Here is a 13,064-nt window from a genome sequence, read left to right as displayed (position 1 = left end):
TATGCATGACGGCATTACCTAATAATTTCAAGTTTCAAGTCCTGTTCATGATCTTAATAAAAAGAAGAAAAAAAGGCAGTAACTCGGATAGACGGGAAAATGTACAAATTGTCGATAACATAAAATAGCAGAAAACTATTGGTTTGGTCTAAGATGAAATAAGCAAGTTTGGGAAATGAAATGCAATAAACTTGTAGGACTTTTCATTTAAACAAGAAAAAATGTAATTCTTAATTTATTCCTACGACTGTTTTTACAAATGCAAAAGTATTTTTTATTATATGAAATAATTTGTAAACTTAGTCCGGCGTATAAGGGGAGATAATTCAGATTATTTTATTTCTTTTATAAAATAAAATGATCACTACATTTGAATAATTTTCTGAAGCAATAAATGAGCATCTACAATTTCTAATTTTTAATATTAAAAGTCCGTTATAACATCTATCTACTCATGTTAAGTTTTCGTTCTGGTCATCATATTGTATATTATCCTTTTTTATTTTGCCACCCTATACATTGAAAAAGATTCATTACCAATTTGTTTTTTTATCATACCTTTGAAAAATGCAAAATTTATATATAACCTACATTTTGACAATAGTAAATTATAAATTATAGTTGCACTGGTTTAGTATAAGGCTCTGTTATCGGGCCATGTCTGTTCTTAATTTACATTAATGACATGCCAGACAATCTCAAAAGTAATGTTCGCCTCTTTGCAGATGACACTATTGTGTATCTAACAATTTCATCATTAGATGACTGTCACACCCTTCAATCAGACCTACATAAACTGGAACAATGGGAGCAAGAATGGCTTATGTTCTTAACCCAGACAAATGTGAAAGCATCCACATAACAAGAAAACATAGACCAATCATCTATAAATACACATTACATAATCATATTCTAAAATCAACAAACAAAGCAAAATATCTTGGTGTTTCCATCACAAAAGATCTGACATGGAATTCTCATATAAATGATATCACAAACAAAGCAAACGCATCACTGAGATTTATTAAAAGAAACGTAAAAACAAACAGCATAAAAACAAAAGAACTGGCTTACAAAACATACGTAAGACCAAAAATAGAATACTGTAGTGTCGTCTGGGACCCCTGGCAGAAACAACAAATACATAAAATTGAAATGGTACAGAGAAGAGCTGCCAGGTATACACTCAACCAATACAGCTATCAAAGCAGTGTAACAGCTATGCTTGAACATCTAAGATGGCCAACATTACAACAAAGAAAAAATCTTGCATCCGTCACCATGCTATATAAAATCCAACACCAATTAGTCTCCATCCCAGTAAATACATACCTAATACCATCTAAAAAACATAAATTTATACAGCCATTCTCTCCCACAAACTATCATTTATATTCATTTTTTCCTAGAACAATAAGGTTGTGGAATTCTCTACCATACCAAGTAGCCTGTAGCCCAGACTTAGAAGCTTTTAAGTCTGGTGCAAAACCACTATGTATTGCTAAACCAAACCATGTTTTTATCTATATACAAAAAAAAAAAAAATTAAAAATGTTTTTTGCAATTATTGTAAATATGTTTAGTTTAATTTGTTTCCCTAGTATGTGCCTTCTTGTAATCTTCAACATATTGAAGTTAAGAAGTATTATGTAGATGTAGTATTGTAACCAAAATTCGTTTTGCATTTAAAGTTTTAAAATGTATTTACCCAACCTTCTTCCGGTTAATTATTATCTCCCTTTAGTTTTGATTTGTTGTTTGCCGGTTTTGTTTGTTAGATCATATAATATATTGATATTTAAAGTAGCAGGCAACTAACTAGTTGCAGAAAGACAGTTAGAAATGAATATAACTTCAGCTGGTAAGTATTTTGAAATGTTTCTTTCATGTTTAAATGGGGAAAATATCTTTAAATTTACAATCACGTGGATGACTCAGGTTTTTTGACATCCCCCCTTCTTTCCCGAATTGAAAAAGAAACACGGACATGAAAGAAAAAAACAAAACACTTTATGAAGAATGCTTTAAATCAAATGATTAATGCAAGATCTTAAACATGAGACTACATGCTGAGCCCACGAAGGTCATTTTGTAAGTGTTTTTTCCCTTTATATGTATCTGTAGACATGCTACATGTCCCTTCCTAATTATGTTTTTTTTTTTTTTTTTTTCAATTTTGCCCCTTTAATAATTTTACTGCTATAACTAGGAGATTACAATTATACTGACATCTGCAGTTTCTCCAAGGGCAATACACCTTATCACTATTTGTCCGCCATTACTGGATATTGCACAGGTTCCCGTAAAAACTTGACGTCACAAAACAAAATATCTGAAGACACAATGTAAAAGTGATTGTTGTATGCGTCAAAAGTTCAAGCGGCCGGGTCATCCGGGATTAGCGATAAGGTGTATCAGTAGGCTGGCACTTATTAGTAAGAGAGAAATAATACACCTTATCGCTATTTGTCCGCCATTGTTGGATATCCCACAGGTTCCCGTAAAATAAAATATCTGACGCCACAATGAAAAGGGATTGTTGTTGACGTCAAAAGTTCAAGCGGCCGGGTCAGCCGGGATTAGGGATAAAGTGTATAGAAAGGGAATTGTAGCAAGTCAACTGTATCTGTATAAACTGATAAATACGTTAAAGCTACCAATTCTGGCTCTCGTTGCTGATATGTTGCCCATATTATCACACTGTATTCCGCAATCGATCTCACCTACATTACACTTATAAATTGCTATTTCCAGTGCTATAAATTGAACTTTCGACATCCTAAAACAAATTACTTTTCTGTTGTGATGTCAAAAGTTTGCCATGAATAAATGTCTATTTTTCTATTTTAGCTGGGGTTATATCTCTACTTGATGAACCAGAACCTCAACTGAAGGTGAATATTTAATTTCAGTTAGTTTTCATGACTAACACATTTAATTCTACTATTTAAAGAACCTTTTATCTTACTAAATATGATCAATTCAGATTTTTTTTCATGTTAATTATAATTAGGAAAAGTTTAACAAATTTAATATACCATGCTGATGATGGGATTGCTATACATACAATGTACATGTATATAAAATCTGGTTGTATACAGTCTCATATAGTACATCAGAATCATAGGAGGAAGTGGTGTCAGAGACTTAAAAGAAAGTGTTTGTCCGCCTTTGCAGTACCTATGCTATTATAATGTTTGGTTTATACAATGATGCTACTTGCGATTTGTATCGAATTTATTTCATGTCTGAGAACAGTTGTCGAACTCTTGAATTAGATATTGAGCACTGTTCAGCCGTCTTCACGCTTTATCACAGGCCCACCAGCCCTGCAGGCTTGTAAAAATGCTGCCTGTTCTGTAAAATCATCTCTATGTACTGGACAATAAAATCTAACTTAATTTTTTCTTAAAATTGAACTTCAGGCAGATGAATTCTAGTCTTTGTCTTTGATTTTTTTTTACTTATGAAATAAAAACAAAGTAACTTCCTTATTTCTTAAATGTATATCAGTTGCTTTCCTTTTATTGGTTGGAATTTGTCATTACAGGTTTTTGCATTGGAAAAATTGAACAGAATTGTAAATGTATTTTGGGCAGAGATTTCAGAGGCCATAGGCAAAATGTAAGTGTGAATTAAATGTTTGTATTTAAAACTGTAGCCCTTGAATTGGTTATCAATAGGGTAATAAAAAATGTTAAAATAAATACTGGCACATCAATGTCTTGTCTGTTCATCTCCAGTACAGAATTGTCAGTAGTGAATTGTCTAATTTTATATAGCTTATTATTTAAAATATAAAGGATATTTGTTATATGTTTCATGGTTAAAATTTTATATGACAGCTCAGCTACTGAAGGAAGCATAGAGAATGAGAAGATTTGATTGATGAACAAATTTTATTTTGATTTTTTCAGAGAAATACTATATGAAGATGTTGCATTTAAGAACAGTGAACTGGCTGCATTGGTGGCATCAAAGGTTTGTTATTTAAACTTATTTCAAATGTGGCATAATAAAAGCTTTGCTATTGTCTGGAACCAGCTTTCTCTAAGGCATCAAATAGTCGTTATTTTTATTTGGTGCCATAGTGGAACGAAAGGCTAGTTATTAAATCAGATTCTTGTGAGACGTCAAATATTTGTTAAAACTTGGTGACCTGGTGGCATAACAGGTTTGTCATTTTACTAGATTCCTTGCATATTGTCCCAAGCACATCGCAGGGATACAATGTAGGCATACTGTGGATTCATTAATATTTGTTGAATACCAATTTTCGTGGATTTCGTGGGTACATGATAACCACGAATTTAAATGTTCAACGAAACGTAAATTTTGTATATGCTTTGTATGCAGATATTGGCATAACAACGAAATCAAATATCCACGAAAATGCAACTTTTCGTCAATCCACGAAAATTGATACCCACGAAAATAAATGAATCCACAGTATAGAAATGCTGTCCATCCATTCAAAACATAAAATTTCCCAGAGACAGTTTATGAATAAATCTTTCATATTCTCTGGACCATGTCACATCACAATTTTTATAGAAGTAATGGGATTTTGACCTTTATTATATAATTGTAAATATTTTGTCTGTTGCAGGTTTATAATCATCTAGGAGCATTTGATGAATCTCTGACCTATGCCTAAGGAGCAGGAAATGTTATAATTGTAGATATTTTCTCTGTTGTAGGTTTATTACCATCTAGGAGCCTTTGATGATTCTCTGACCTATGCCTTAGCTATAGATATTTTCTCTGTTGTAGGTTTATTACCATCTAGGAGCGTTTGATGATTCTCTGACCTATGCCTTAGGAGCAGGAAATCTCTTCAATGTCAATGATACAACAGAATATGTGGAAACTATCATTGGTGAGTATTATAGATGTAATACTGTGAAAGTACTTTTATTCGTGGGGTACCAATTTTCGTGGTTTTCGTGGATGACTTTATCCACGAATTTAAGTGTCCAACGAAATGAAATAACCATTGTCTAAATCAAGACCTGGAAAGATCCCAATCGGTAGGTTTGACTACTGATAAGACATGTATGATCTAGTCTAAGAGAAGATATTGAATAGCACCAACTCTGAGAATACTTTAATAGCAGTCACAGAACTACAACCGCATGTAGGATTATACCCATTTAATCTTTAATAACCTAAAATGTACAACTTTTGTTTTTGATTAATAAAAGTCAGATTTCCGGTATTGATATGCTAGTATGATAAAGTGTTCATTTTATATCCTCATAGTTCTCGTACGTATAAGAAATAAAAAAATTATGCTGGTCTTGATTTTGCTAAGAACTATTTGGCAATTCATAGCATTTATTTATGTTACTGTTTTCTTTAGGTGACATGTTAATGGCCTAATTAACACCTTTGATGGTCTTTAATCTGTTGATCACTTTATCATGGGTTAATTAGTGTTATCACTATGATTTACACGGGTCAATGTTTACCTTGCAATTTCCTTCAATCTAGACTATTTGTAACCCTCGTTTCTAAAGGCTTCAATTTTTCAATTTTTTTTTTTTTTAGAAAACTAAAATCCACGAATTTAAAAACCCACGAACATGTAAATATTGCTCAAACCACGAAAATTGATACCCACGAATTAAAGTACTTTCACAGAATAGAGGAACATTTATATATTCATTATGTGCATGCAATAGGTGTTAAAAAGAAGCAGAAGTGATGAAAGTGTACCCACTCATAATGGCAGGGCTCTTGTTTTGTATGTGAAGGGGGATTTATGGAATGAAAGTCAGAGATCAACTGTGTTATGTATTCAGCATCATTGAACAAGATATAAATACAAACATGGACTTAATTCTGTAAAAGTAAATCTTTAGCCATTTTGTTTTAATAACACAGTGAAATTTAACAAAGATATTACATGTACTGAGATGAATGGCAGTATAACAATACATGTATGTATTCTTTTTTAAAAGGAGGAAGACAACACAAAAAGAGGCTCTTCAAAAGAATTTATTTTTGTTTTAATTTACAACAGATAAAATGGTAATCTTTGGTAAATTTAATGACTCCTTAGAGTTATAAGTTGTTATTAGCTCACCTGGCCTAAAAGGCCATGTGAGCTTTTCTCATCACTTGGCGTCCGTCGTCGTCGTCGTCGTCGTCGTTAACAATTTTTCAAACATCTTCTCCTCTGAAACTACTGAATGGATTTGAATGAAACTTAACATGATTGTTCCTTAGTATATCCTGCACAAAATGTGCGCTTCGATTTTTGATCCGTCAAAAAACATGGCCGCCGTTACTTAAAATAGAACATAGGGGTCAAATGCAGTTTTTGGCTTATATCTCAAAAACGAAAGCATTAAGAGCAAATCTGACATGGAGTAAAAATGTTCATTAGGTCAAGATCTATCAGCCCTGAAATTTTCAGATGAATCAAACAAACCATTGTTGGGTTGCTGCCACTTAATTGGTAATTTTAAGGAAATTTTGCAGTTTTTGGTCATTATCTTGAATATTATTATAGATAAAGATAAACTGTAAACAGCAAAAAAGATCAGCAAAGTAAGATCTACAAATAAGTTAATATGACCAAAATTGTCAATTGACCCCTTAAGGGGTTATTGTCCTTTAATGACAATTTTTCACAATTTGTTCATCATATTTGCTAACTTTAAAAAATCTTCTCCTCTGAAACTACTAAATGGATTTGGTTAAAACTTAGCATGGTTGTTCCTTAGATTATCCTGCACAAAGTGTGTGCTTTGATTTTTGATCCGTCAAAAAACATGGCCGCCGTTACTTAAAATAGAACATAGGGGTCAAATGCAGTTTTTGGCTTATATCTCAAAAACGAAAGCATTAAGAGCAAATCTGACATGGAGTAAAAATGTTCATTAGGTCAATATCTATCAGCCCTGAAATTTTCAGATGAATCAAACATCCAATTGTTGGGTTGCTGCCACTTAATTGGTAATTTTAAGGAAATTTTGCAGTTTTTGGTCATTATCTTGAATATTATTATAGATAAAGATAAACTGTAAACAGCAAAAAAGATCAGCAAAGTAAGATCAGCAAAGTAAGATCTACAAATAAGTTAATATGACCAAAATTGTCAATTGACCCCTTAAGGGGTTATTGTCCTTTAATGACAATTTTTCACAATTTGTTCATCATATTTGCTAACTTTAAAAAATCTTCTCCTCTGAAACTACTGAATGGATTTGGTTAAAACTTAGCATGGTTGTTCCTTAGATTATCCTGCACAAAGTGTGTGCTTTGATTTTTGATCCGTCAAAAAACATGGCCGCTGTTACTTAAAATAGAACATAGGGGTCAAATGCAGTTTTTGGCTTATATCTCAAAAACGAAAGCATTAAGAGCAAATCTGACATGGAGTAAAAATGTTCATTAGGTCAATATCTATCAGCCCTGAAATTTTCAGATGAATCAAACATCCAATTGTTGGGTTGCTGCCACTTAATTGGTAATTTTAAGGAAATTTTGCAGTTTTTGGTCATTATCTTGAATATTATTATAGATAAAGATAAACTGTAAACAGCAAATATGAACAGCAAAGTAAGATCTACAAATAAGTCAATTTGACCAAAATTGTCAATTGACCTCTTTAGGAGTTATTGCCCTTTAAAGACTTTTTTCACAATTTGTTCATCATGTTGACTTACTTTAAAAAATCTTCTCTTATGAAACTGCTGTATCAATTTCAGCCAAACTTAGGCTAAATAAGTTTCAGAGTATCTAGTATAAATTTTATATTTCATTTCCTTGTATGTCAAGAAACATAGCTCCTATGGCTAAAATAGAACATAGGAGAAAATGATTTTTTTTTGCTTTTGAAGAAAATAGGACGATTCAAAGAACATTTAAATAAATTGAAAAGCCAAAATAATCATTGATGAGAGATTAAACCAAAAATATTCAGGTGAGCGATTCAGGCTCTTGAGAGCCTCTTGTTGGTATTGCATTTAATGACTTCTAAAAGTTACAAGCTGTTTTATATCTTGATCATAACATTCACCAATAATAATATTTTGTTTGTTTTTTTGTTTCAGCTAAGTGTATTGACCATTACACAAAGTTACGAGTGGCCAACATTGATGTTGGAGAAGGTGAACAAGTGATGATTGACGAAAGACTGGAGGCCATTGTCAACAGAATGTTCCAAAGATGTCTAGCAGATAAACAGTTCAAACAGGTATTATACATTTCTAGCTTTGAAATTTATTAATAGAAAGTCACAACAATGTGATAAATGGTACTGTGTTGACAATATTTGTCATTTTATGTTTTTTTTAACAAACTACCAACAACTTCAACAAAATGATTTCATACTAAATGTAAAGACTCAGTACAAGAAATAGCTTGGTCTTTTGTGTCAGAACAAATAGAAGTTGTTCAATGACCAACAAATTACTGGCCCAAAATAGAACAGATTGGCTGTTGCCTTACACTTCCCTTAGATAACTACACAATTAAACCTCAACTCTCCTGTGGACAATAATGGTAGACTTCCCTTAGATAACTACACAATTAAACCTCAACTCTCCTGTGGACAATAATGGTAGACTTCCCTTAGATAACTACATAATTAAACCTCAACTCTCCTGTGGACAATAATGGTAGACTTCCCTTAGATAACTACATAATTAAACCTCAACTCTCCTGTGGACAATAATGGTAGACTTCCCTTAGATAACTACACAATTAAACCTCAACTCTCCTGTGGACAATAATGGTAGACTTCCCTTAGATAACTACATAATTAAACCTCAACTCTCCTGTGGACAATAATGGTAGACTTCCCTTAGATAACTACACAATTGAACCTCAACTCTCCTGTGGACAATAATGGTAGACTTCCCTTAGATAACTACACAATTAAACCTCAACTCTCCTGTGGACAATAATGGTAGACTTCCCTTAGATAACTACACAATTAAACCTCAACTCTCCTGTGGACAATAATGGTACACTTCCCTTAGATAACTACACAATTAAACCTCAACTCTCCTGTGGACAATAATGGTAGACTTCCCTTAGATAACTACATAATTAAACCTCAACTCTCCTGTGGACAATAATGGTAGACTTCCCTTAGATAACTACACAATTAAACCTCAACTCTCCCGTGGACAATAATGGTAGACTTCCCTTAGATAACTACACAATTAAACCTCAACTCTCCTGTGGACAATAATGGTAGACTTCCCTTAGATAACTACACAATTAAACCTCAACTCTCCTGTGGACAATAATGGTAGACTTCCCTTAGATAACTACACAATTAAACCTCAACTCTCCTGTGGACAATAATGGTAGACTTCCCTTAGATAACTACACAATTAAACCTCAACTCTCCTGTGGACAATAATGGTAGACTTCCCTTAGATAACTACACAATTAAACCTCAACTCTCCTGTGGACAATAATGGTAGACTTCCCTTAGATAACTACATAATTAAACCTCAACTCTCCTGTGGACAATAATGGTAGACTTCCCTTAGATAACTACACAATTAAACCTCAACTCTTCTGTGGACAATAATGGTAGACTTCCCTTAGATAACTACACAATTAAACCTCAACTCTCCTGTGGACAATAATGGTAGACTTCCCTTAGATAACTACACAATTGAACCTCAACTCTCCTGTGGACAATAATGGTACACTTCCCTTAGATAACTACACAATTAAACCTCAACTCTCCTGTGGACAATAATGGTAGACTTCCCTTAGATAACTACATAATTAAACCTCAACTCTCCTGTGGACAATAATGGTAGACTTCCCTTAGATAACTACACAATTAAACCTCAACTCTCCCGTGGACAATAATGGTAGACTTCCCTTAGATAACTACACAATTAAACCTCAACTCTCCTGTGGACAATAATGGTAGACTTCCCTTAGATAACTACACAATTAAACCTCAACTCTCCTGTGGACAATAATGGTAGACTTCCCTTAGATAACTACACAATTAAACCTCAACTCTCCTGTGGACAATAATGGTAGACTTCCCTTAGATAACTACATAATTAAACCTCAACTCTCCTGTGGACAATAATGGTAGACTTCCCTTAGATAACTACACAATTAAACCTCAACTCTCCTGTGGACAATAATGGTAGACTTCCCTTAGATAACTACATAATTAAACCTCAACTCTCCTGTGGACAATAATGGTAGACTTCCCTTAGATAACTACACAATTAAACCTCAACTCTCCTGTGGACAATAATGGTAGACTTCCCTTAGATAACTAGACAATTAATCTGCAGGAAACTGGTAGACTTCCCTTAGATAACTAGACAATTAATCCTGCAGGAAACTCAGCTCAGGACACCAGGCCATTGTTAAGGACTACTATGGATCATTATCTTCCTATAAAAAGGCCAGAGTTGTCCATTAAGTTTTGCAAAAGTCAAGTTCAGCAATTGTATATTAAAAATTTCCTGTTGGTAAAGGTTTTCCTAATGTGTAACCACCAATTTATATTTTGATATACGTTTGGTTTCTACTAATGACATATGCTATATTGTATTTGTAGGCTGTAGGTATAGCATTGGAGACCAGGAGAATTGATATATTTGAAAAGGCAATTCTACAAGCAGTAAGTCATTAATCCGTAAAACAAAATGTGACCTAAAGTTTAACATCATTGATAATGAAATGTTTAAACCAATCAGAAATGAAGACTGAGTTACAAAATGTTCTTGTTTATCAATTGTTTTTGATGAAATATCATATTATATCTTTGTCAAGTTTTATTAGAAAATTAATACACAACAGTTTGATAGATTAAAAGCTAAGCAGATCTTTTTATAAACAAAGGAGTAGGTTTGATAAGGCTATAAAATGGCCCCCTTTTTATGTCCCACCTACGATAGTAGAGGGGCATTATGTTTTCTGGTCTGTGGCTCCGTTCATCAAGTCTCTGGTTCCGTTCCTCTGTCCAGGTTAAAGTTTTTGGTCAAGGTAGTTTTTGATGAAGCTGAAGTCCAATCAACTTGAAACTTAGTACACTTGTTGCTTATCATATGATCAATTTCACGGTCCATGGAATATGGAAAAGGATAGTGTGAGTGGGGCATCCGTGTACTTTGGACACATTCTTGTTTACTCTAAATTTCAAATTGGGATTTATTGACCAATATCAGGATAATTCATAGCTAAAACAATGACTAGATAGGAAATAAGTTTTTTTTTTGAAAATTTATGTTCCCGCGTTTTATTCATGATGTCACAAATAGTACTCATTTTGATTTTCTACGAAAAAACAATGAAAATTTGTAAATTTCCATTGATTATCTAAACAGGAAACATATAGCGCATACTTCGACAAAAAGATCTTTGACAATAATGTTTGCATGACATTTTACATGTCTAACTTAAATATTTAGATTGTCAACGACTGTGCTCTATGTTACCTGGTCTAAAATTTGGCTGCAATCCTGCTGATTTTGTCAAATTTTGCCAAAACTGCTTATTTTGACATAACTGGAATCAACGCAATAGAATAAAACTATGACAGAAATAGTTCTATATAACTTTCTCCAGGGTTTCCCCTGGGTCAATTATTTTTTTCGCCACCTCTTTTGCCAAAACAATATATTTTTCGCCACTTTATTATTTTTTTCGCCAAGTAACATAAATGTCTTTTTTGTTTAAAATTTACCTTTTTTTCTACCCCCCTCCCTTAAATAAGACGATTTTGCCCCATTGTGTCTATGATTATTGTCTCAAACTTATTTTAGTGTCTACATTTCAATGAATAAACACTAAACGTTTACATTAAAACAATAGAATATTTTAACTTAAAAGGGGAAAATATTCATTGTATTTTAAACAACTTTTCTAAACGAGGGTGCCACTATACTTTTTATAATAAAGAAGATATAAGTCCTTGAATATAACAAAATTAATGGACATGTTTTGATCATATAATACCAGTATAGTTCGTAGGGAAAGTTTCTTTAAAAGAAAAATACTGATGTGCCCTTTTGTACTAAGAAGTGGTTTTTACAACTAAACAAATGATTTTCTCACATGAAATTGATCCCTCATTTCATGTATAGTCATTACATTGAAGGGTTACTCTCCTTCGAGGGGTTGTTCCCAACCTTTTGGATATATTTCTTCATAACGACAGTTTTTTGGAAAGATTAGAACTTGTTCTAAATCTTTACTAAGGCACCGGCATCCCTTACAACACGACAGGTTAGCTACTGTTACTAAATGTATTCACACTGAAATATAGTTCCCTATGGTTCCCATGTATGTGCACATAATACTCATATAAACTGAAAAATGGATATATTATTCGAGCAGTTCATTTAAGAATGTATGTCATTAAGGTGTGTTCATTTGCAGACTGTTTATTAATTAGTTTGATTAACTAATTGAGTATTGATACAATAATAGTTTGATTGACAACTGTCATTACCACTAAACAATCAGAGACAAGGTGGACCTTTAATTACAATGCCCCACCTCCTAAACTGTCAATCAAATTGACCAGATTAACTATCAACCTAAGTCTTACATAATTATACAGACCCAATGCAATATACAGTGTACAGTATACTTCTCAATAAACAAATATTTGACCTCATAATTGAATACACAAATGTATATATTAGATGTTTGATATATATAAGGATGATTTATTTATTGCCTATTACTTTTGATCTACATTACTTAAAGTGATTCTGTAAATTATGTCTGAAAGATAAATGATTAATTAAGGATTAACAAGATCTCTTAATATAAATATGAATATATATAAAAGGTATTCAAGTAAGGCTTATAATTTACTTGATAAATTTCCAATATTCATCTATAATTAATCAACAATTTAGATTAGTTCACATTTTTTTTTATCAGGAATTGGCTTGAAACAGTTTTAAAATTTTAAACTGAAGTTTTAATTATAGCAAACCATTGTTTATTGGGTTATTCCCCATCAATCAGTATGTCTATTTTAGCAAGGATTTGTATACTGCATGTGTCTTACTATACAAATCCTTGATTTTAGTCATTTAAATTTTTAT

At 32.6% G+C, this 13,064-nt stretch overlaps 1 protein-coding gene across 1 annotated transcript in view; it reads left to right on the top strand.

Moving 5' to 3' along the window:
- The first annotated feature begins 1,712 nt into the window (after nucleotides 1-1,712).
- LOC139518036 (26S proteasome non-ATPase regulatory subunit 1-like) overlaps nucleotides 1,713-13,064 on the top strand; it is a 187,524-nt gene continuing 176,172 nt past the window's right edge. Inside the window, exons 1-7 of the mRNA XM_071309678.1 lie at nucleotides 1,713-1,861; nucleotides 2,851-2,894; nucleotides 3,551-3,624; nucleotides 3,918-3,981; nucleotides 4,774-4,879; nucleotides 8,064-8,206; nucleotides 10,562-10,624. Coding sequence (XP_071165779.1) covers nucleotides 1,843-1,861; nucleotides 2,851-2,894; nucleotides 3,551-3,624; nucleotides 3,918-3,981; nucleotides 4,774-4,879; nucleotides 8,064-8,206; nucleotides 10,562-10,624 — 513 coding nt within the window. The 5' untranslated portion in view covers nucleotides 1,713-1,842. The remainder of the gene's footprint in view (nucleotides 1,862-2,850; nucleotides 2,895-3,550; nucleotides 3,625-3,917; nucleotides 3,982-4,773; nucleotides 4,880-8,063; nucleotides 8,207-10,561; nucleotides 10,625-13,064) is intronic.

Source organism: Mytilus edulis, chromosome 3, assembly GCF_963676685.1.
Source record: "Mytilus edulis chromosome 3, xbMytEdul2.2, whole genome shotgun sequence".
NCBI lineage: Eukaryota > Metazoa > Mollusca > Bivalvia > Mytilida > Mytilidae > Mytilus > Mytilus edulis.
Note: the sequence above shows the minus strand (reverse complement) of the source record. Positions and strands in the feature narration are given on the sequence as shown.